This window comes from Micromys minutus, assembly GCF_963924665.1.
Source record: "Micromys minutus genome assembly, chromosome: 14".
NCBI classification, from domain to species: Eukaryota; Metazoa; Chordata; class Mammalia; order Rodentia; family Muridae; genus Micromys; species Micromys minutus.
In genome coordinates, this window is record NC_137983.1 from 678,038 (window position 1) to 703,902 (window position 25,865).

Consider the following 25,865-nt stretch of genomic DNA (forward strand, 5'->3'; position numbering starts at 1 on the left):
CACATCTTGGTTGTCATGCTCACACCCATGAGGTGAAAGCTGAGAGCCCTTCATGGCCCACAGTGATGAACCAGCTGGGTTTGGTGAAGATTGCTGCAAGTTCAAGAACAGCCTGGGCTACATGATGGCCCTCTATAAAAAACAAAAACACCCCACAAAAAGCAGATCCAGCTCAGTGTGGACTTAAGAGGTGGTGGGACCTTTAAGAGGCAGGTCTTTTGGGGAGTATGGCAGAGCGCTTCCCGGGTAGGAAGCACAGTCGAGGAGAGGACGTTTGCAGTCAGTGTTTGCCAGACATGATGCTGCCCCGTCTACAAGCACAAGACTGCCAAAAGACCTTGCCAGCCAAAGTCCTAGTGTGGATAGGGGAGGGGATGACGAAGTCCCACCCTGAGGGGATACAGGGACAGATGGCTGCTGGCTCGTTTGTTAGAGCTTCAAGTGCTCAGCTGCTGAGCCACCTCAGGTGCCAGGCCACTTTTTACTAAAAGGCATCTATTGAACCTGCGACCAATCACAGCCACCTGGTGGTGCTGGGCAGGCAGAACTACTTTTAAAATGCACTTTAATCGGATTTTCTCTGGTCAGTGTAAACATGGTACATCAGGGACTCTAGGGGAGGGCGGGTGACTACTGCTGGTACATTGGTTTTAATTTCAAAAAAGGGAGAGATTTTGATGCTGACAGCTTGACTGTCAGCTTGGGGGAAGGGTTAGAGTAAAACGAAAGGTGCTCCCAGACAACACCCCTCTTGGAGGACAGAGCTGTCACAACGTAAGTGTAGAGACTGCAGGGTAGCACTGTGCCATGGAATGTCTGTCTGGGTCTCAGGGACCAGGTGCCCTATGACAGGGCAGACACATGGTTCCCGATCTCCCAGGTCTGCTGCTAGGAAATCAAAGACAGAATCACCTCATGGTGTTAGGAATCTGGAAATATAAAAACCATCTTAGCTAGAAAAGAACATCCGATTAGAGCCAGCCAGAGAAGGAGAAGATCAGGAGGTGATTTCGGTGTCACTGACACAGGTGGCCCAATGACAGTGGATGAGTGGTGGTGATGTCACCTCAGTCTGGATCACAGACTCCCTGCTCTGACCATGGGAGCCGTCCACTTCTTCCAAAATCCTCTAAGTGGGCTTCAGTTAGTTTGTGCTTCCCTTTGGTTTGACATATAAGGAGACAGTGGACATGGCTGTCACTTGTCTACAACTGAGAACAGGTGAAGGCAGATGCCAGGCTTGACCCTCATTGAGGTGGTTCTTTGAGTATGGGGCCAGGCAGGCTGGGCACTGCCACTGGCCTCCCTTCTGTGGTGGAGGGACAGAAGGCTGGAGATGGAGGCTGCCGTGCCCCCACCCAACCTCTCTGCAACTGTGGCAATGTGGCAGGGGATGGATAGGCCTGACTGGCAGATGACACAGGAAAAACAGCAAAATTCTAACTCGGTCCATCTCTGAAGGTGGAGAAGATCAGATGGTTACTAAAATAATCAATTTCTCAATCGAGTCCGAGCATTGGAGGTGGAGGCTCGCCCGGGGCAGGCACAGTCAGCTGGGCTGAGCACAGGCTCAGAATGGACAGAGATCTTGTCCTCACAGAAGACTGCATCGGAAGAAGCTGGTCCTCTTCTGCTGCTCCACTGTGATCTTGACTCCATGGCTGCTCCCCTGAGGGCTGTTCCCTTCCTGAAGTCACAAGTTGCCTTGTTATTTATTGTGGATTGTTAGCTCTACTTACTACCCACAAACAGCTGTCAGTCAGTCTGTCCATGACTGTCCAACTCATCACTCCACCATTCATGACCCACATCCAATCAATCACCCACGGGCCATCATCTACCTATTCCCCTACTGTTCAACCATTCCCTGCTAACCATCCAGTCAGTACCCACCATTATCCATACAACCATCCACTCATCTACTTATCCGCTGTCCACCTATTCATCTAATCCATCTCCTGTGAATCACTACCCACCTACCCATCATCACCCTTTCCACTCCCTATGACTGATCACATCAAACTCTTGCAGCCATTCACCCTCACGATCATCCACCCTCTTCTAAAAGCATCCCACTGTCTGATAATCTGCTTTTCACCATCCCCCAGGCTGCCATCCTTTCCTCCCCCACCCCCAACACTCAGCATCTCTTTTCAAACTTTTCAGTTTCTTGCTGCCAATGGGTATTGAACTGAGGAGGCAAGTGCTCTGCAACTGAGTACCAGTGGTTCTCTTCTCTGCTCCTCCTTCCTCCTCTTTCCCAACTATCCTCAACACCCCTAGAACCTATCATGGAGAGAGTCAAAGGCCAGGGAGCAGTGTCCCTTAGGGATAGGGAGGTCTGGGCTTAAAGTTTTCTGCCTCTTGCACTCCACTGGTGCCGAGGCCCCTGCTGGAGACACAGTGTTAGTACTCTGTCTAAACTCCACCCCACAGTTACCTGGCAACAGCCAGGTATGCCAGGCACTATAAAAAGGGGCTGCTTGCCCCTCCTCACTCTCGTTTCTCTTGCCCTCTTCCCCCTTTGTCCCTTCCCTTCCCCACTCTCTGTCCATGTGCTGATGGCCGCCTCTTCTCTACTTCTCCTCTCTCTGCCCCTACCACCCTTAACTCCCCTCCCCATGCCCTGAATAAACTATTCTATACTATACCGTCACGTGGCTGGTCCTTTAGGGGAAAGGGATGCCTAACATAGGCTTACCAGAGGCACCCCCTTTCCCTATACCTTACCCCACCTCCACAGAACACACTCCACCCCCCACTCGCTTTATCTTTTTCATAATATTGATGCCAAAACCCAGGGACATATCTTTTACCTTTTTGTAGACACATCATTTGGTGCCGTGACTCGGAGAAACTCAAAAGGTTTTCATCCCAATGCTCACTATCTTAATCTTCGGGAAACTGATAAGGCCCCTCCTCCCACTGGTCAGCGTAAGCATCCACATGGTCCGAGGGAAGAGTTCTTGAGCTTAGAGCTACCTCTGGGGATGGATGTTTTCACTGACCCTCATTCTAGGACTTTCCCCCTTGGGTGAGGTTTTCCTCTCTCCTTTTGAGAGTTTCTTTTTCTCTAATGAAAATTTCAGGCCGAGCCTTGGTAAGCTGCTCTCTGGCTCAGAGTGCCAGCTGTGTGTGCAGCCCCAGTACTAGTAGGGGCAATTAATAATCCCTATTCTCACCCATGGGTCTATCGTCTTCGCTGCCTATCCCTATTTCCTGGGCTGTTTTGGTCGATTTACAGTAAACAGAAAGCAGTATCTCTACAGGGTCACTAAGCTGCACTCCCTTGCTAGTGATCCGTAGTGCAGGCTCTCCCCTTCTTTCCCTCATTGCTGCAGCACCACTGCTTGTGGCTTCTACATTCCGCTTGCCTCTACAGAGCTGGCTGCAGCATCAGGAAAAAGGGGTCTGGCCCCACCCCCTGCCCAGAGACCCTGCCTGCCAAGACCCTCACTTTCCCATGCGAAGTCGCCCTCCTTCCCACGTGTGCTCTCTCTGGACAGGGCTCCGCTTCTGTGCTCTGCCTGCTACTGCAGGAGCTGCAGTCCCTGGTTTCCAGACTCTGTCTGTGAGAGAGACTTGCTTTCCCATGCATGTTGAGCCCAGACTGCCTGCTCAGCTTACAGCCAAGGGGTTGGGGGAAGCAGCTTTGGCCCTGCCTGGCTCTAAAAACCCCATGCCACAACTGCCTTCTTTGATTGTGGTTCTTGTGACCCAATACTGCTGTAAGAACATGGTACTTTGGGTACTTCCCCTCTCCTGCCCACCAAGGGAAGGAAGCTCTGCCACACCTGCCTGGATCCCAGCCATAGAGCCACAGAACCACCTATGCATCTGCTGCCTCAACTCTATGTGTGTGAGACTGCACCTGTCACATTCGCAAAGGCTTGCCTGCCTGCTCAATGTCACAGGCCTGAATCTACCCCTTCATGGTCTCACGCTCAGCACACTTTTCTATTCCTGTTTTTCTCTAAAAAAATCTGTCAAAGTTATTTAAGATTTCCACCCTACTCTGCCTTGACAAACAATGACTTTTGCTGCTGCCACTATGATGTACTCTATTCAGTTGTAACCAACTGATGTAGCCCTCAACCTTGTCAACAGTGCGGTAATTATTAATACATTTACGATTATGACAGTTGTAACCAACTGATGTAGCCCTCAAACTTGTCAACAGTCCAGTAATTATTAATACATTTACGATTATGACAGACAGAATCTCCAAAAGCCTTTAACAGTTGGCCCCACAAGGTGTCAGAAGATACAAACACAGCTTCAAGAGGCTTCCTGGATCATAGTGTGACAGCCACTGAGAAACACAGTGGACAAAACTGGATATCCTCAGAGTCAAATGATTTATCTAAATACAGGCACGCCATTTCTCACATGTATCCACTCCACAGACCACAGGGAACTGCTGGCTGATAGACTCTGACTACACTGACAGCTAAGGTAACTGCAGCCTGACAACTAAAGTAACAGACCTACCTATTCCACTTACTACCTATTCCAAAGGGTGGGATTTTTCTGGGTTTCAAATGTACATCTAAAAATGTACTTTCTTTCTTCCAAATGTACTTAATCTCTACCTATAATATATACACATGTGTGTTCCAGCATCTTGTCAAGTCCAGGTGATCACTGCATCTAGAACAGCTCCAGAGAAACAACCTACAGATGCTTCGGCCTTCTCTCAAAGACACGGACGCTTCTATTGGACCTGTTCCTTCTGACCTATCCTCAGATGGCTCCACAGACCCTGGACAAGGAAACAGCCAACTCTAAGACTGGGCAAACATCTCCACCCCCAGTTTTCCAGGTTCACGGAAGAAACTTCACCCAAAGGGCAAGCATGAAGCAGTCAGAGATCATGACGACCCTATTCCTGTTCCACCATCATCTAATTTTTCTTTATAGTTAAACCAAAACGAGGAAATGTTAGAATTCTGTAAACTCCGCCCCACAGTTACCTGGCACTATAAAGGGCGGCTGGCCTTCCCTCAATCTCTTGCTTTCTTACCCCTTTGTTCCTCCTCTCCCCATTTCCTTCCCCCACCTCCATGTGCTCATGGCCGGCCTCTTCTCCTCTACTCTCCTGCTCTCTCTCTCTCTGCCTCTACTACCCCTACTCTCTTAATTCCCCTCTCCATGCCCTGAATAAACTCTATTCTGGTCCCTTAGGAGGAAGTGATGCCCAACATAGGCTTACCAGAGGCACTCCTGTGTCCCCATACCTCACACCTCCAAAGAACATACCCCCACCCACTCTCTTTATCAGAATTCAGAGATAATATGTCTCAACTGCCCAACCTCTAGATGTCACTTTAATGATTGCTGGCTATGTGTACCCCTGGGAACTAACTCACAGTTGCCACTTATGGCTTCTCTAGTGATGCTGCCCAATAACCTTACCATTGTCAGCCGCCCTGACTCTGATGTCACCATGACTCCATACCTTTTCTCTATCCCTCTTTTTGGTATGTCAAACTCTTTCAAGACATCTGGAACACATCCTGTAGGAACACTAGGCTCCCTAGACTGCAATAGAACAACCCTTGATACCTCATCTGCCACAGTGCCCAGCAATCCAAAATACGCCAATCCTCTTTGGAACCCAGGTATATTATCGTCTACCCACCAGCTGGACAGGAGTTGGCGTATTGGTGCCCCTCTTCCTGAACTAGGGGTAACCCAGGGAAATGAGCCCCTGCCAATCCCAGCTGTAGGTATGATGGCTGCCCAACATAAGAGGGCAGTTCAGGTCATGCCACACCTGGTTGCTGCAGGAATAGCCATTCTGGTACTAGAATTGTAAGGGGTAACTACTTCCATGACCCGATATAGTAAGTTCACTTCCGAGCTTGACAGTGGTTTGAGACCACGCCTACTATCCAGAAACAGATAGATTCTTTGGCAGCTGAGGTTCTTCAGAACCGACAGGGGCTGGGTGTCCTGACAGCTAAAGAAGGTGGTCTTTGCCTGCTCCTCCAAGAAGAATGCTGTTTCTATGTCAATCAATCTAAGACAGTGAGAAATAACATCCAGGAGCTACAATCAGACATGCAGAATTTCAAGGAATGTGAGGCCTCCAATTGCTGGATTTTTAAAAACCCTTTAAGGAAGTGGACACTCCCTTTCATAATGCCTTTCCTAGTCATCTTCCCCGTGTTAACTATTCGCTCCCTGCCTCATGAATCTTGTTTCTACATTCCTTCAGTGACAGATACAAAACATTTCTAACCAACTATTAATCAGTTCCTCTTACAGGATAACCAGCCCCTATCCACAGAGGAGCCTGATGTGAACATTTACCAAGTGGACCACAATGGTAAAAGTCAGCTACACCCCGAAACTGACAATACCTCAAGACAGTAGTAAGTAGCCTAAGAGACATGGTGTCCCTATTCTCCTTTCACCATTGGTTTCCCCTCCTCTTTTCCTTCTTTTTATGGTAAGAAAAGGGAGGAATGCTAGCACTAGGACCCACTCTCAGCTGCAGTAGCACCATAGGACAGGGATCCAGACAAGCGTTGGCATAGAAACGGCCAAACATTCCCACAGTTCAGACACCCACCGACACCTGGGAGCAAGTGACCTCACAGCCCACATAGAAGACTGACGCCCCACCCTCTTCCTCCTCCCCTTCTCCCTCCCTCTTTTCTTACTGTTTCATTAAACCTTTCCGTGTGGAACCGTGTTGGCCTGAGACCCGAGCCGAGATTTCTATCCCAATACCCAGGATATATCCTCTCTATCTTTTTATAAACACATCACACAGGACCTAAACTCTAGTCTTTTTCTTACAAAGAAAGGTTTTAAAAATTAAGTTTACTAATTTATGTGTGTGTGAGTGTATGCAGGTCAGAAGAGTGTGAGTCAGTTCTTTATTCTTACAGTGTAGGTTTGGGGTACACTGAGTTTTCAAACATAGCCCCGAGTTGGGTGCTGCCCCTGCCTGGTATACAGGCTTCCAGGGAGCGCTGCTGTTTTAAGGTATAGGCATGAAGAGATGCTACTTTGTGCCTTGCTGGTCACTCACAGCCCAGATGTACATGTAGGTGACTTGTACAGCAGGCTCTATTACACACACACACACACACACACACACACACACACACACACACACACACAGAGGAGTTTGGTGATCACACTTCAAAGAGCCGCTCTGATCTCTAGTCACAGAGAGGTCTAGGGAAGAGCAAGTGCTCAGGGGCAGGGTCACATTGTGTTCCTAGTGTCCCCAGGTTTTAGTGACAGGTTGAGTTCGGTCAGGAGAGCTTTGCTTTCTTTTCTCAGCAATGGCCTGCTAGGCTTTAAAAGGATGCAGTGATGGCTCAGTCTGACTCCCGTCACACATAAAAAGCCAGGCATGAGGGCTTGGTTGCTCAGAAGTAGGAGCACCAGTGGCTTTGCAGAGGACCTGGGTTTGATTCCTAGCACCCATGAGGTACAGCTTAGAAATGCCTGTGACTTCAGCTACGGGGATTCCATACCTCTAGCCTCTCAGGTATCAGCATACGTATGCATGCTCTCCCCGCCCAAAGCCCTTTAAAAACAGTCAGGAGGCAGAGACAGGCATATCTCTGTGAGTTTAAGGATAGCCTAATCTACACGAGACGTTCCAGGCAAGCCAGAGCTACATAGGGAGAGCATGCATAAACAAACAAACAAACGGCTCAGTCGTTTAGAGCACTGGCTGCTAGACCGACATGACAGCTCCTATCCGTACCTTCAGTCTCTGTGGTTCTGAGAGCACTATGCGTGATTATGGTGCACAGATATTTGTGCAGGCAAAACATACTATTAAAAAAAATCAGTAAAATAATATTGATAAAAATTAGAACAACAAAAAGCCAGGGTGGTGGTACTTAAAATCCCAGTGTTAGGGTAGGAGAGACAGGAGGGCCCAGAGGTTCACTGTCCAGCCAGAGACCCTGTCTCAAAAACTAAGGTTAGAACTAAATGAAGAACATATTGAAAGTGACTTTTGGCTGTCATTTGCACAAGCACACACATGCAGACCGACACCCACACACACACTCACTCTCTCTCTCTCTCTCTCTCTCTCTCTCTCTCTCTCTCTCTCTCCCTTCCCCCCTCCTCGGATGGTAGGTCTAGGTAGTGATGTCCTGCCCTGGTCAAAGATTGCTGCATCCTACAGAACCTCACATGGAGACCTAGGAAGGACCCAGACTCACCAACTTTTTGTCCATTTTTGCTTTGATATCCCTGGCGAGAGTGAAAAATGCCTGTGGAAAGAACAGGTTGTCAGCGCCCTCTAGTGGTGGGATGTTCTTGGCTAGAGGGAAGGGAGGTCTTTCAGCCAGCATTTCCTCCTGTCCCCAGTCTGCTCTGTCCCTCTCTGTAGAGCACCTTGGAACAAAAGCCTGATGTGCAAGCCACCTCCCCCAGACCAACAGTCCTGTGAGTGTGAGCAGGCATTATACTCAGCTGGCCCTTGGTGACATGAGGCTCATAGGCCATGTGAGCTCCCCAAGGGTCTGAAGGGCATGTCCATGGCTGTGTTCTGTCCATTTAAAAAACGTTTAGAGAGGTTCTCTGTGGGCTGGCCTTAGACTCAGACCCGTTTGTTCTGCCTCCACCTCCAAAGTGCTGGGACAACAGGCAGCTCAGATGCCTGGTTCCTCTTCTAAAACCACAAATGCCAGTCTGCAAATGCCTGCTGCCCCACGAAGGGGACACTAAGGATGAATTTAGCATCTCAATGCAGTTTTGGTGACCTGGACAGTGGGGCCAGGGGAGAATGCATGGACGGGTTGTCCGTGGGTGATGGCAGGTGGGCTGATCTGGACAGGGAAAGAAGTATAAGAAAGGAAGGCTGGTGAGGGCAGGCCCAAGTGGCTTATGGGAGGAGTAGGGGTAAGGGAATCGAACAGGACAAGGGCCTTGGCCACTGTCCTCTGGACACCTTGTGATATGGGTGATAAAGTTCCCCCTCTCCCCACGGTCTTGATGTGTAGCTCAGGTTGGCCTCAGTAACCCTTGCCTTGGGGACAGCATATCAAGTATCAGGGCACAGCACTGGGACTTGGATCCCCACTGGGGATGTGAATTAGTAGTGTGGCTGAGATGAACACAGCTGGGTCTAGGTACTGGGTACTAGGTACTGGAATCTAAGCTTTGATTTCCCTCATTTGCTGAGCTAGTGAGAATGTGTCCTGAGCCAGAGGCCAATCCCTCTGGATCCACCAGCTCTGGAGCACCGGTCCCACAAGCCCATGGCTTCCTGCAGGATTGGACTGGACTCACATTCTCCACATTGATGTTGGCCTTCGCACTGGTCTCCATGAACTTGATCCCATAGTCGAGCGCCAGCTGTAATGGAGACACACAGTTTGTGAACTCCCATTGTTTCCTGAGGAACAGAAACTGGGATGGGCTGCTTCCACACTGAAGCTAACAGTGTTACCTTCACTGTGTGTTGGTACTGTACCAAGTGGGTAAGGAGCTGAGGAGAGGAATGTGGCACAGCCTAGGCAAGCTCTGTCCCCTGCTCTGTGACGCCAGCTGTGCCTGGCCTTGCTTGGTTCTGGTGACTAGATCAGGGCTCATGGCCGCTCTCATGGCTAGCCATAAGCAGCCTCCGTCCTGCCTGAGGTTATCACCCCACAATCTCTCTCCATCTCAGGCAAGTGAGGATGGCAAAATGACTAGGAAGGAGCACCCCAAGCTTTAAGTGATCATGAGGGCCCTTGGGGCAGCACCCACCTTTTCTCCCCGTTCCTTGGACACCTGTCTCTTGTCGTTCACGTCACACTTGTTCCCCAGTATCATCTTCTCCACATCTGCCGAGGCATGCTGAGGACAACAGGGAAGATCAGAGCTAGAGTAGAAGGTAGGGTGCGAACTGTTTGGTGGCTGGCAGTTCATGTCCCAAGTTGTCAAACACTTGACTGTATAGCTTGCACAGACCATGGTCACCAGGCTCCAGAGGCATGAGTCGAAGAGTAGATGCTGAGAGGCCTTATCCACACCCTCCACAGCGTCCTACATTAGCGTGTGAGCAATCGCATGCACGTACCATGTGGGGAACAACTTACGAGTCAGATGTTTCCTTCCTCGATCTGGGTTCTAGGAACTGAACTGAGGCTATCAGGCTTGCTCGCACCTTTAAGCACTGAACAACTTGCCAGCCTAAGTCCCAGTGCCTGCTTGGATCTTTTAACTCTCTGTACTGGCATGTTTTGTGTCAACTCCACACAAACTAGAGTTATTATAGAGCTGAGAGCCTCGGTTGAGAAAATACCTCCATGAGATCCAGCTATAAGGCATCTTCTCAACTAGTGATCAAGGGGGGAGGGCCCAGCCCATTGTGGGTGGTGCCATATCTGGGCTGGTAGACCTGGGTTCTATAAGAAAGCAGGCTGAGCAAGCCAGGGGAAGCAAGCCAGTAAGTGACATCCCTTCATGGCCTCTGCATCAGCTCCTGCTTCCTGACCTGCTTGAGTTCCAGTCCTGACTTCCTTTGGTGATGAACAGCGATATGGAAGTGTAAACTGAATAAACCCTTTCCTCCCCAACTTGCTTCTTGAACATGATGATTTGTGCAGGAATAGAAACCCTGACTAAGACACTCTCTCTATATGTTCTAGAAACGTGGCTGTGCCTACCTAGAACAGCCAAGACTTCCTGCTAAGTTCTTGCTGAGCACCCAGGCTTGATTCAGCTCCTAGAGATGGCTCATCATCAGTCCCTCCAGCAGCTCCTCTGTAGAGGGACCATGCTTCCCAAAGGAGAGAACCTCTGTGAGGGAAAACTCATTCTTTGCTCCCTGCTACACTTGTCTGCCAGAGGCTCACTCAGGGTATCCCCAAAGCCTATGTCAGGACTTGGTCAAAATATCTTTTGACCAAGATAGTTTCTACAGTCAGGGCAAAGGCCTGGACCCAACATAAGCCCACAGTAATTGCTTGTAAACAAAGACTTGCCTCTTTTTGCCCCTCTGCCTGGACTGGTGCCACCAGTCTTGGACCCAGAGTGACAAGTGCTCCTCTGTGATTTTGTCACCTCAGACTCAATGCCCCACCTGCTTAGTCATTAGGGCCACAGGTGAGTTGGCCAGGGAGGGAATGGCTGTGGACTTGAGCAACTGGACAGAGGACAAAATTGCTTTGGGAGGGGAGGCTGGGCTGGCTGCCTCCTTGTCCCTTCACTGGAATATGGACCTGGACAGGCTCATACCCTGCTGCACAGCAGCTCAGAATGTTTGAGCCAAATGCTCAGGTGACCCCAAGCAGAAATGATTGCAAGAACAGCCAAAGAGCACTGTGTGGTTCCTGGGCCAATGATGACTTCAGGTGGACAGCAGGTGTCTTGGCCCCATTCCCCTGTTTCCATCTGTTCCCCTAGGTTCCTGGCCCTGAGGCACAGGCCAGCAAAGGAAGCAAAAGGATAACCTCACCTCCTCAATGTTCCGAATCCAATTCCGGATATTGTCGAAGGACTTCTCATTGGTAATGTCATAGACCAGCATGATACCCTGGGTGGGGAGAGAGAGGGACATGGGCTTTGAGGGTCTACCGGACAGGCATCAGGACTGGGTGTGGCCACTGCTGGAGATGGCCACTGTTTTGGTCAGTTAGTCGAACGTCATCTCTACCTCCATGGTGATCTTTCTGACTCCAAAGCCAAATCTTGCCACACTCTTTAATGAGCTTTGCTGGCTCCTTGTGCCAGCAGAAATGTGGGCCTGGACACCCACAGGCCTCCAGTCAGCCAGTGCCTCTTTAGGATGCCTGGCATCACACTTACTATGTGCTAGGTTTACAGCAGGCAGAACTGAGGGTGGAGCATGTACTCAGCTCTGCCCTCAGAAGGGTTGGGCCCCACTATGTCTGACCCCATGTGCCTTCTAGTGACTCAAAGCTGAGATCTGCTTTCTGAAGAAACCAGAATAAGTGGTCTCTTTGGATCCCTAATGAAAGTGAGGGGACACCTAACAGAGTCCACAGATCCAAAAAACCAAGAAAGCAGCCTCAGCCCAGTCTAACTCTAATTGGCCCACTGCTACTATATAGGAGAAACGGAGGCACAGGGAGATTATATTAAGATGGAAATCCATGAGACCTGAGTGCTTGCTGGCTCATGCTTGAAATCATAATACTCAGAAGCTGTGCAGGCAAGAGGACTCTGGCAAGTTGAGATCAGCCTAGACTATACATAGATCCTGTCACACACACAGACACACACACGAAAAGCCCCAGAGGACACTGAATCAGAGAGCAACCACCCTGTACAGTCCGGTACAGTCCTGGATTTCCTTATGTGGCTTCAGGAGGGTGTGTGTGTGTGTGTGTCTGTGTGTGTGTGTGTGTGTGTGTGTGTGTGTAAAGGCGAGAAGACAATCTGTAGGAGTCTTGGCTTTGGTTTCCTACGTGATGCCTACAATGGCTCAGTTGGTGGCACTATTACAAGGCCCACACAGGATCAAGCACTGTGTGTTTCCAGGCCCATAGCTGGTTTGAGCCTCAGCCCTGCTTGTCCCCCTCCCTCAGCATCCACTACAGGGGAGAGTCTTGTGTAGAATGCAGCAGCTCATTTCTAAGGCTGCCCACATTTGCCATGGAAAAGGAAATAACCAGCAGTGGCCTGGTCAATGGCAGGCCTGTGTCAGGGCCTGGGTTCTACTCCCAGCCCTGAAACCAGAACCAAATAAAAACAAAGTAACATGGGTTGTCTGTGAGAGCTGTCACTAGCATGAGCAAGCTATAACTACTAATTAATTTCAGCACTCAGGAGGTTGATGCAGAGGCTCACTACAAGTCTGAGGTACAGAGATGGTACCAAGAGAAAAATCAGCCTGGGTGTGAGAGTGTTTGCCTTTAATAGCAATACCCAGGAGAAGGGAGGGTCAGGCAGGTCTTTGAGTTCAAAACCAAGTTGGTCTACATAGTGAGTTCCAGGCCAGCTAGGGCTATACAATGACACCCTAATCTCACAACAATAGCACAACTGGGCTGGGTATGTAGCCCAGTTGGCAGAGCATCTGCCTAGAATTCATGAAGGCCTGGGTTCCATTATTTGCTCCTTGTAAACAAGACATGGTATACATGTATGTAAGGCAGCACACACCTGCCATCCTAGCACACAGGAGGCTGAGGCAGAAGAGCCAGAAGTTCTAGGTCAGCCTAAGCTACACAGTGAGAACATGTCTCATCAAAACAATACTGAAGGACATTCCCACCATCTTGGTGCTGGTTCGGGCACAGCCAGTAAATCCGTGTGTGAACTTAGACAGGCTAGACAACCAAGTCTCAGGGTCCTGTCCAAACCTGTACTCAGCGGGGCACAGCCAGGATCCAAGGAGATGCCAGGCTAAGACTGAGTCATGGAGGTGGGGGCTCAGGGAGACTAGAGGTCCAAATAGCTCTCTCCAGAGGATAGAGGTACCCCCGACCCCAGTGCCCTTGAGGGGCAAAGTGGGATTAATTTTAACGAAGATGCTAAGGTTGCAGACCACAGAATTGAGTTTCCAATGTTGGCTGCCCTTCCTGGACACTCTAAATACTTAATCTAATGTCACTATTCATGCCTGTCGCTTCCAGGCTCCTCAAGTGTCCCCATGAGTTCTCAGGCATCAGGCCTGCAGAAGGACCAAGACTCACACTGCTCACAGTATGGACAGCACACTGGGAAGAACTGGGAGCCTGTGGCCCTAAATGGCAGCCTGGGCTATAAAAACACAAGTAGAATGAGACTCAGGGTAGGTAGCTATTTGTTTTCCCAGGAATGTGGAGACATTTCTGAGAAGTGACAGGCTGGCTGGAAGGTGGCCCAGGGTTCTGGGCAGGACTGAAGTGGATCTTTCCTCTGTTCCTTCAAGACCCTGTTTTGCATAATCTTATAGAAGCAATACCTGGTCAGGGTGAGACCCTGTCCTTTCCAGAGATATCCCCTCATCTCCACAGAGAAAATATCCGGAGTGAGTTTGTAATGCAGGCCCAGGTGGAAGATGGAACAATGATAATCCCAAGTAAGTTCAGCCTTCAAGTTGTTCTAATATATTTCAGAGCACTGGTGGCCTCTCTGGAGGCTGGCCGAGGCTTGTCTTCACCTGAAGGATGGGATTCCTAGTGCTCCTCTCATCCCTACATTGGGTCTGAGGTCTGGAGGGGGACTGGTAGTGATGTATGTGGAGATTACGCTTCAGGGAGCCGGTCAGGGCACACTGACCTCTTTAAAGCCAGGTCGGGTCTTGAGTTGCCAAAAGAGTTGGAACACAGGCTCTGCAAGACACAAGGGTTGGCCAGATATGGTGGCACACACCTGTGATATCCTAGCCTGGGAAGGCTAAGACAGGAAAATCCTAAGTTCCTAGCCAGCCTGGGCTACAAAGTGAGTTCTGAGCTAGCCTGGTCTTACTGGCAAGTTCTAAGCCAATGAGAAACACTCAAGGAACAATGTTGGAGGGTGAACTGACCTCTGGTTTCCACATTCATGTACACACATGCACACACAAATACACAAATCTTAAAAACATATAAAACAAGCTGGGTGCACTCAGGAAGTTAAGGTAGAAGGATTTTGAGTACCAGGCCAACTTTGGCAACATTGTGGGCTCTAGGCCAGCCTGATCTACATTTTGGGACTATTTTAACAAGATGAAACAACAACAACAACACAACAACAACAACAGCCAATCACTCAGGCCTTAGTACTGCTGCTTGTTTTCACTTCAACAATAACAAAGTTGGTACCATGGCACCCCTGTAGTAGGCTGTCGTGATTGTCCGAAACCGCTCCTGGCCGGCCGTGTCCCTAGAAGCAAGGATGAAGGGTATTAGTGACACCTTTGGCCTGCTGCATTTCTCCCTTGATCCCTCCTGCTCAAGAGTCACCTCTGTTCCTGTGATTACACATAAGGGGATGTGGAGTCACAGTCCACAGCCCTTCTGAGTCCCCTGGACTAATGTCCCACTGGACTGTACCCCTCTACTACTCTTCCACGTGCTGGATCACAGGTATTGTTCTGGGGTCCCCACAACTGATGCTGAGGACAGACTGTAGAAAGAGCAGGGTGAGCTCAGGGGCTGCTGCTCCAAAGTGTATCCTGTCATTACCTGAGGGAAGAAGGTGGCATCTGAGTTAGTGCCACCCGGTATATGGAGTGTGTAGTCTACAAACAGGTGCCTTAATGTCTTCCTGGCACTGAAGGGGCCTAGGCAGGAAGGCTGAGTTCCAGGCCAGCCTGGGGTATACAGCAAGGTACTGCCACAGGTAAGAAGGGACAGGATGTGCCTGGTGGTAGTGTTTGCCTAGTACACACAAGGTCATAGGCCCATCCCTAGGCCTGGAGGAAAGTGACATACTCACAGACAGGCCTTTTGTCCCTGAGCCCCTGGCTCCTCTTGAAGGCCCTGGATGTCTAGATTTCACAGAAAGGCCCAGTGCTGACTCCAAGCTCTATATCTTGCCTGTAATGTTTTCTTAGTTAATTTTACTGTTTGTCAGTGCCAAAGTTTTCCAAATGTTGGAGAACTTGCAGGAGTTGGTTTTCTCCTTTTAGGTCTAGGTCCTGGGGATTGAACTCAGGGTCTTCAGGCTTTGCGTAAAGTACCTTTACTTGCTAAGCCATCTTGCTGTCCCCTTGGCTTTGAATCTTTACTAAGGCACAGGGGATGGAATTCAAGTGTTCTGTGTATGCTAAGGCAAGTGGTCTGTCACTGAGCCCTGTTCCTAGCTTCAAAACTCTCATTTTATTATTAATTTTAATTCTGAGATGACTTGCTGGTGGCACTAACAGAGAACATACATGGTGAAGAATGTTAATCGAAGCCCAGGGCAGCCTTCCAGTGACTTTTCTCTTGGCTGATAATGCTGAGGGGCGAGGTGAAAAGGGAGGAGCTGGGGCAGGTGGCTTGGCTTGCTGAGACAGTTACTTTGGACTTGGGCACAAAGGCTACAGCGTGGCTACTGTGTTGGAAGTGGAGGACTGCAATTTACCATGTGGCCAGGACTGATGACAGAGCCCTGAGGACAGACACGGGTTCTCCCTCATCCAGGTTCAAGGTCTGAAGCAGGAGGTGGTGACTAGCTAGAGTTAAGGGAACCCAGGAGGCTCCCCTAAAGTTACTGGCAAACTGGGTGATGGCTCATGCTGAGACTACAGAGAATTGAGCATGCCATGGGCAGGAGGCACCTAGTCTCTCTGCCCCATTTGGTTCTGACACAGATTTTTACTATGGAGGCCACATTGGCTTAGAACTTGCTGTCACCTCCCTACTTGGAATAACAAATGTATATCACTGCTCTTTAATGTGACTGGGTCTGTTTACTCAAGACTGGCTGAATTCAGCTGCCCAGAATGTTGGATTACTTCCCAGTCCACATCAGTGATGGTATCCTAGATACAAATTTTCTGACCCTGGATGCAGAGGTTAGCCCCAGGGCTGAGGATTGTGAGTACTTCTGGCCTTAGCTTTAAGGTTGTTTGTGGATTTCAGGTCGACACACACCAGGAAGTTAGGCCTCAAGTTCTCCTCAGGGGAGAGAACAGGAAGTGGTATGAGGCTTTGAAAATATGGGGTGAGGCCATGGGCTCAGAAGGAAACCCCCAGCTGGGTGTGGTGGTGCACATTCATCATCCCAAAACCTGGGGAGCTGAGGCGAAAGACTGATTAAATTCCAGGCTAGCTTGGGTTACCTTGCTAGGTACCATGGTGAGACGCTGTCACAATAGAACAGAAAGAGGAAAGTCATAGCCCAGGAGTCTTATGCCTACTCTTCAAGCTCCTTAGGAGGGCCATGGTTTATGGTATATCTGCTGGGTACTGAGCCTCTGGGATTCTATCCATTCCCACATACAAAAACTTCCAGAATTTTCTTTCTCTGCTGCCTTTGCTAACTCCTGGCATGGAAGGATCTCTCCAGGTTCAACATAATTCTCGTGCACCCTGGGACACTGAGCTCACTGGATAGGGTAGCTCTTCTCTCACAGATTATGTCCCTAACACAATGTTAGGCTCCAGTGGCCAGCAGAGGATGGATGCCTGGGCTGGATATGAAACTCTGGAATCTTTTGAGGAAAAGGACTATGTTTTTAGGGCTGGACACTAAGAAATTTTGCTCAATTGGTCGAGTCCTTGCCTAGCATACATGGGGCTCTGGATTCACACCATTGATGAAAAAACCAGGTGTTGTCACCTGTCACACCCTAGCACTCAGAAACAGGCAGGAGGGTCAGGAATTTGAAGTCACTTTTGGAGCAGGTTATGGTGGCACATTCCTTTCATTCTAGTGCTCAAGTGACAGAGGCAAGCAGATCTCACTGAGTTTGAGGCCTGCCTGATCTATGTACATACTAAGTTTCAGGTCAGCCAGGACTCCACAGAAAAACAGAAAAGGAAAAGGAGGACAGTGTGTACATATTGAAGGCACCAAGAGCTCTGCTCCCAGTGTAGAGCCACGGTGCTGGGGCCATCCAAGGCATGGCACTCACCATATCTGCAGTTTAATCCTCTTGCCATCAAGCTCTATGGTCCTAATTTTAAAGTCAATTCCTGAAAGAAAAGGAAGAATAAAAGGTGTTATCAAAGCCAGGTTACTTCCTGGGCTGCGGCTGCTGTATGCTAGGTCCTCGGGACCTCAGGGTCCTCTCCACAACATAACTGGAAGCTTCTAGAAGGATCTTTCCCTGAGGCTGTGGGGGACAACAGTAGCTGGAAACGGGAGATGGCCCCACCTTTCCGCTGCCCCTGGCCCAGATCACAGTGGGCATCCTAAAGCCTATAGGCTGGGGCCTGCCACCCCATAGTGCACTGTGTTGCCGACGGACCACACCCTCCTCCCAGTCACTCACTGCACAGCTTCAGTTACTCACTTATTTCTATCTCTGAGAACAGAATCTCCACAGGCAAAGGTAACCATGAACTCCTGATCCTGCCACCTCTACCTTCTGAGTGCTGATGTGCCCGGCACGATTCATCACATAGCCTCCAGGCCTTGCTGTGGATGGTATGCAAGTGTTTTACCTCTGACCTACATCTTAAGCCCAAGGCTTGTAGAGGAGACCAAGAAAGAACAGTGGGTGCCAAAGAGCTTCCAAGTTACCCTTCAGGAGAGGGGACTACACAGGGAGAGGTGACACCATCAGGAAGGGGTCTTAGGTGACTCTGGAGCAGGGCTCTGACATGTAGCTGGCAAGCCATCTGTATAGAAGAAAAACTGTGTATACCAGGTTAGCCAACACCCTTCTATAATCCCAGCACTTAGGAAGTGGAGGCAGAAAGGCCATCAGGTCAGGGTGAGCTACATAGTGAATATGAAGCCAGCTTATGTAAATATCAGGTCTCAAAATCAACAAAAAACAAAACCAACCCTAACTGTAACTATGCCCCAAAGTTGGCCTTAGCTCCAGAGCTGCCAGTGGGTTACCAAGAGTTAGAAAGACTACTATCGATATGGTGGGATATAGCTCAGTCGTGGAAATGAATGAAAGACACATCTAATACACCATAGAGAGGCTCAAAACCACAATGCTGAGTGAGAGAAGCCAAGAAGGAAGACCACATATGGAGTGACTAGGCCGACATGAAGTGTCCAGAGCAGGCAAATACAGAGTCAAGGACTGTGCCTGAGGTTGCCGGGCTGAGGGGCACGAGGATGCTGGTGTTTCTTTTTGGTACAAGGAGACATTCTGAAATTTATTATGGTGATAGATGTGCAACTCAAAGCATACTGAAAAGCACTGAGCTGTTAAATTGGGTAGACCAATAAAATGTTAGATAGTAAAGCCTTTTTTTTTTTTTTTTTTTTTTTTTTAAATTAAGGACTTGCTGGCAAACCTAATGACTGGGTTTGATTTCTGGGTCCAACATGCCACTGGCCCCCAAAGACTCGCGTATTTGAATGCTTGGTTGCCAAGAAGTGAACATGTTTGAAAGGAGATGTGGCCTTGTTGGAAGGGGTATATTTTTGGGGGTAGACTTTGAGGTTTCAAAAGCCTACGCTAGGCCCAGCCTCTCTCTCCCTTGGCTTGTGAATTGGGATGGAGCTTTTAGCTCCTGCTTTAGCATCAAGTATGCCACCATGCTCCCTGCAAGGATAACAGACTAACCTCTAAAATTGTAAGCAAGCCCCAATTAAATACTTTCTAAGGGTTGCCTTGGTCATGGTATCTTTTTACAGCAATAGAACAGTCAGTGACTAAGACAGAGGCCCTCTGTGCAGCCATGTTGGTCCTCTGGCAGTTCCTTACATATCCCAAGTATCCTATGGGCTTTCATACCTGCTCTTCTCTCTTCTGCAATGGTCTTTACTTCCCCAGTCACCCGGTGCCCCTCTCCTGCTTAAGTTGTTGTTAAAAATGGCTTTGTGGGGGCCTTCATCCACCATTACCATTCTAACATGAGACACACACCACACACAAACACACACAGACCATGATGTGCAAGAGCTGACTCAAGACCCTACATCTACACCCAAACCTGCTGACACTCAAATCCCTCTTATACTATGAATATATAGTATAAGAATATGAATATGAATACATAGAAATTCTGAATATATCCCATAGATTTTTTTAAATATACATTTTTAGGAGGTGCATTTCAGGAGTTAGTGCTCTCTACCATGTGGGTCCCAAGACTGAACTCAGGTTGTTAGCCTTGCCTGCAAGTGCCTTTACCCGGCTGAGCTATCTATTGGCCTACATTATTTTTAGACAGGATTTCACTGTTTCATGAACTTTCCTGGAGATATGAACAGGTGTGTCTGTCTATTCAAATTCTAACAACAGATTAAAGGAATAAATCCATCCAAGCTCTGATGATGAACCGTGTGGACTTAGTACAGGAGCATGGGGAAGGGGATTACTGAATGACAGGCCTCCATTGCCACATGGATAGAGTCCATTCTTAGCCTTACACACTATGCACTCTACAACTCACTGTGACCTTGTACTTGGGGACAGAACTACAGCGTGCATAGGGAGCAGCAGACGGAGTAGGCAAAGGTCTGCTGAGCCTTCCCATCACATCTTCAGTAAGGGTCAACAGTAGAGTTATCAGCTGCTCTATGGAAGATGCTAGCCAGGTGTGAATCTGAGACCAGCAAGAAAGGGGGCTGGGGGAAAGAGAGAGAAAAGGGAAGGAGGAGTGGCTCTTACACTCAGGACAGCACTACAGCAGGCTCTGCAACCCAGGCTGACCTGGAAACTCAGCGATTCTCCTGCCTCAGCTACCCTAGTGCTGAGATTACAAGCATGACAGTGCCTGGGTCCTCTGTAGATTTTCCGTTATGTTTAGAGGAGACACAAACTTCCCACTGTCCAGGCTGGCAAATAGTGATGGGTAAAGGTGCTTGCCCGATGACTTAAGTTCCAGTTCCAGGATCCACACAGTGAAAACAGAAAGCCAATTCCTACAAGTTGTACACACACACACACACACACACACACACACACACACACCCCAATTAAGTTATGTTATTAGAACACTTCTAAAAATCTGAGATTGGGGCTATGGTTTAGTTGGCAGAGGGCTTGTCTAGCCTCAACACAGGCCCAGCACCACTATAAACTGAGGTGGCAGTACACATCTGTCATCCAGCACTTGGAGGTGGCAGCAGGATGTTAGGAGTTCAAGGGCAACCTTGGCTACAAATGTTTGAGATTACTTGGGAGGCATGAGGGAAAATTAAACCTAGGAGTTCTATGCCAGCCTGGCAATATAACAAGTCAGTCAGTCTCTCTCTCTTATACACTTACACACACACACACACACACACACACACACACACACACACAGGACAGGTGAGACGACTCAGTGGGTAAAGACACTTGCCACAAAGCCTGAGTCTGATCCAGGACCCACATGCTAGAAGGAGAGAACTGACTTCTGCCAAGTTGTCCTCTGACCTCCACACATGCACTATGGCAGGAGCACCCAACACAAAAATGCGATTAACACTAAAAACAAATCAGGCTGTGTGACTGGTGCTGCTCATGCAGCAAAATCCTGGGATCAACCCCTACACCCAATAAACTGGGTGTGCTAGTGTACCCAAGCAATCTAGAGGAATCAGGAATTCAAGGTCATCCTCAGCTACCTGGGGACTTCGAGGCCAGCCTAGGCTACTTGAGGTCCCATCTCAAACAACAGAAATGGTTAAATAACATAACTACAGTGTCTGCTGGAACAATGAATGGGTCTGAGCCTGTCTTCAGAACTGACTGCTGGGTGCTGCAGGGCCAGGTTCACACCACAAATAATTCACAGGGCTCTGTCACATGAGCACAACTTCCAGAAAACCACCACCACTCAATCCTGGTTCATTAATGAACACAGTGAAGGCTGCTGGCTGCCAGTATGGATGAATGTACCTTCCCATATAACTTTAGGAATAGGTGGCTGGGGCACACTCTTCCAGAGACATCCCCCAGTGTGTCACACAGGAGTCCAGAGTCAGTGTGTAACCAACCTAAGTCACGAATCTCACTTTGGTCTGTAGCGATTCTGGTTTTTATTAATGCATGAAGTGAGAAAATGTGAACCTTATGAGGCTCCAGAATTATAAGGCTATAACGTCAATGTCAAGAATAACTTTTCTAGGAGACAGAGGTCTGTGGGAATGTGATATCGATTCAGGGAGGGAGGAATCCTGGGTTCAAATACCACTTCTACCTCATTGGGTGATCTTGACAGTCACACCCACCTCACGATAAAAGATGAGGCCAGTCTCCTTGGGACCTTGCAGGATTAAGTGGGTTTTCTGACCAAGAGTTTAAACTGGGCTGGAGAGATGGCTCAGCAGCTAAGAGCACTGACTGCTTTTCCAGAGGTCCTAAGTTCAATTCCCAGCAACCACATGGTAGCTCACAACCATCTATAATGTTATCAGATGCTCCCTTCTGGTGTGTCTGAAGACAGCTAAAGTGTACTCACACAGACAAAATAAAATAAAAAAATTTAAAAAGTTTTAAACCAGCCAGATGGAGATGGTCAATGGTCAGATGTGTACCAACCTGTGTTGAGGCTCTTTGCTCCATCCTCAGTATTTCAAAAAGAAAAAACTGAACGAACACATATAAGATGCAAAATAAGGCTCAGTGGATAAAGGTGCTTGCCACTAAGCCTGATAACTTGAGTTCAATTCTTGGGTCCAACATGGTGAAAGGAGAAAACTGACTCCCATAAGTTGTCTTTTGACATTGGAATTTGGGAACCAGAGGCAGGTAATTTTCATGAGTTCCAGGACAGCCTGGTTATACAGTGATCCTGTCTCAAGCAAACCAAACAAGGGTTAGGGACATGGCTCAATCCCTGAAGAGCTTGCCATAAAAGCACATAGACCTGGCATGGTGGCATAAACTTACAATCCCAGCACTGGCGAGACAGAGAAAGAGACAGCTGACCGGCCATCTTCAATACTTAGTGAGCTCCAGGTTCAGTGAGAGACCCAGCAAAGATGGTGGGTGGGTGAAGGTATTCACCCGTAAACCTGGCAACCTGAGCTCAATTCCTAGAACCTACATGGTGGAGGGAAAAGAACAGACTTTCTTTTAGGTTGTCCTCTGACCCATGTATGTGCATAAATATGTATGTATACTCCCAATAAAATAATTTTTAAAAATGAGGTGAAGATTGAGGAACAACACCGATTGTTCCTGTATGCACACAGGAACATGCTCACACATATGCATGCATGCCAAAGCAAACAAAAAACACCTCTAAACTAATGTCACCATGTTGGTGTTGACTAGGAAGTGTCTGAGGACGGGAAACTGAGGTCTGTGCTGAGAACAAGCCAAAGCCTGTGGGTAGCTACTGTCACTTCCTGCTTGGTACTTACCTGAGGGTAACTCCAAAGCTGAGTGTTTGGGTGGGTGAGGGAAGAAGATTTAGATGCACCTGTGCTTAGGGGTGCCTGAATCCTCTGCTTCCTCCAGACTGACCCCTTTACTGGTTGTATAGATCTAATCCTCAACCACCCAGGGCAGTTAGTCGGCCAAGATAGACAGTGCCACATCTACCCTAAGTAAAATTGGATCAGAGAGGGTTAGAGCTTGTTCAACCTAGAATTCAAGTATGATGATTTCCTGTCAAGTTCCCCATACTTGATACCTGACACATGATTGTTTCAGAGCATCGACAGGGAAGGAGATATTAAATAGCATTAGCATATGATGATCAGGCCAGGGAGACAACAACTTAGTTGACCTTACACAGAAATCATCCCCTAAGTTTTCCTTTTCTTTCCAAGGCAGGGTCTCATGTAGCCCAGGCTGGCCTTGAACACTCTATGTAGCCAAGAATAATCTTGAACTCCTGATCTTCCTAGTGCTGTTGTTACAAGTGTTCACTACCACATCTGATTTCAGGATGGAGATGGAACCCAAGTTCCAACACTGGAACCTCATCCTGATGAGGAATAAACCAGACCTAGTGACCATTCTCTTATTTCAGGGCCATACACCATCCAGGCCACTGTTTGGCAGGATTTACTTCAAGGTTAACATCTCAATGTGAGCCATGACTAGGAGCATGGTCAGCACCATTTTTGATGTCAGGACTGGGGGCCATCACAAGCCAATTCTGTTCAACTGCTCTGTGAGGCAGCCCTGGGGAAAAGTTGTTCAGAAAGTGACAGGTGGTGTTCTTGGCCCAGTCAAGTCAATCAAGGCTCCACGTAACCATGGTCTTAGTTTCTCAATGGAACTTTTCATCTTGTATTCCCTCCGGGATGACAGTTACTGTCACCATTCCTCAGAAAAAAAGCAGGAGAGCTTTGAGTTGGAGTCCTGACTTAGATGTGGATCAGTGGTGCTGGTCTTTTAAAGCTGAACCTTGAATTTTGGAGTTAGACACACCTGGGTTCAAATCTCATCCCTGATACCTGTAGACTGTGACCTTCAGTGCGTGCCACACCCTCCCTCAGTTTCAAATTCCTCCTCCAGCGATACAGCACCCAACAGGAGCACACTACAGATTGGATACTACACATGCCAAGCGTGCCACATAGGAAACTATGCACGAGGTCGGGTGTCACCTCCATGCCTCAGTTTCCAGTTTTGTAAGTTGAGGACCTCCCCGAACAGTCTAGAGGTTTGCTGTGAAGACTGAGTTGACAGGCGCCAGGACCCCAGCCCAGGGCAGGCTCTTCCTCAGACTGCAGCCTGCGTGCCCTTGTCTGTAACTTGGGCCCGAACTCCCTGCGGGGGGGAGGTGGAGGCCCCTGCGGTTCTCTGTCCGGCCCCGCGACCCTCCCGGATCCTCGGCCCGAGTGGATTCTGAGTCGATCCCTCAGCCCAGCCCCACAGGGGCGCGCCCAGCCCGGGTCCCCGGCCGCCCAAGGCCCCGCTACCTATGGTAGAGATGAACGTGGAGTTAAAGGCGTCCTCGGAGAAGCGGAACAGGACACAGGTCTTCCCTACCCCCGAGTCCCCGATCAGCAGCAGCTTGAACAGGTAATCGTAGGTCTTCGCCATATTACACTCTCTCCCCGACGGGAAGTACGGCCGGCGCCTCGCCACTGGTCGCTGGACCCGTCTATCATCTCAGATCCCGCCCCCTATTGGCCCTCCGGCCCGCTGCGCGTCACGGAGGCCGACGCCCGCCACCTGGAGCCCCGCCTGTCGCAGGGAGCCCAGAGGAAAGAGGCGAATCGGGCACAGAGCCGGAAGCAGCCGACCGCACAGTCCATTGGTTGACGCTTGGTATAGGGAGGCTTCTTATTGGCTAGTGGTGAAGAGTCGGAGGGTGAGGGTGTCAAATGACCAGAGATAGGTGTGGCCACATCCTGACCCCGCCTTCCCATCCGGCCCTGCCCCCGACCGGAGGGACCCCAACAGTTCCGCGCTGGGTGCCGAGAGTGGGAGGGGCGGGCTTGGTGAACGGGCGCAAGCGTACTGGGAAGACGGTTGGTCCTGGCAGAGGGCGCACGCGCGCAGAGAACGCCTCTTGTTTCCCGCCTTCGCAGCCCGCGCAGCCGCAGCTGCAGTCGGCGCTGAGGTGAAGCGCGGGAGGTTCCGGTGGGGATACTCCTGAGGACGATTTTCGGCGGAGCCCAAGTGGGGCTGGTCAGGGTGCTGCAGACTCGCTTCCCGGCCTTGGCGCCACCATTGGACCTACTTAGGTGCTGTCCAGGCTTCCGCCGTGTGAGTGGCGAACCGGTCACCAGCGGGGCGCTGAGGCTAAGGGAAGTGGAGGCCTCGGGGCGAGTCGTAGTCCATCCCAGGGCCTCCGCGCGGGCAGGGCCGCGACACGATGTCTCTTCCAAGTAATGGCAGCGTTTCTTCCTATGCCTGCGGATGCTCTCCACATTTAAAAATACGGCAAGATCTTTCACTCCACACCAGCCGGGTTTGGTAGATAGTCTTTTTCTCCTTTTATAAAGTGTTGAGGTGGAACCCCGGAGAAACAGGAGAACAGTGACAAAATAAAATAAAGCCACATTAAGATAAACATACGAGGGCTAGAGAGATGGCTCAGTGGTTAATAGAACTGACTGCTCTTCCAGAGGTCCTGAGTTCAGTTTCCAGCAAACATATGGTGGCTCATCACCATCTGTAATGAGATCCTATGCCCTCTTGTGTGTCTGAAGACAGCTGCAGTGTACTTAAATATTTTTTTAAAGAAAGCTAAACATCTGACTTGTTGACAACAAGGCTCAGCCAGTAAAGTCATTTGTTGCTAAATCTGAGTATTGTTCAGATTTAAATTCAAATTCCTGGGCATACTTACCGGAAAGAGAGATCCAACACCTGTAAGTTGTCCTTTGGAACCTCCACTTGACCCCTAAGATAAAAATCTATGGGAAGCAGCATCAAGATTAATACTTGGGAGCTGGAGAGATGGCTCAGGGTTAAGAGCACTGACTGCTCTTACAGAGGTTCTGAGTTTGAT

At 49.2% G+C, this 25,865-nt stretch overlaps 1 protein-coding gene across 1 annotated transcript; it reads right to left on the reverse strand.

Moving 5' to 3' along the window:
• Window positions 1-930: 930 nt before the first annotated feature.
• On the reverse strand, window positions 931-24,454 carry RAB8A (RAB8A, member RAS oncogene family). Its single transcript, XM_080928997.1, has 8 exons — window positions 24,325-24,454; window positions 17,462-17,522; window positions 14,721-14,781; window positions 11,426-11,503; window positions 9,733-9,822; window positions 9,274-9,339; window positions 8,202-8,252; window positions 931-1,687 (listed from the first exon to the last, which is right to left on the reverse strand). The coding sequence occupies exons 1-8, from the start codon at window positions 24,446-24,448 to the stop codon at window positions 1,595-1,597; spliced, it is 624 nt and encodes a 207-aa protein (XP_080785123.1). The 5' UTR covers window positions 24,449-24,454; the 3' UTR covers window positions 931-1,594.
• Between the last annotated feature and the right edge of the window lie 1,411 nt (window positions 24,455-25,865).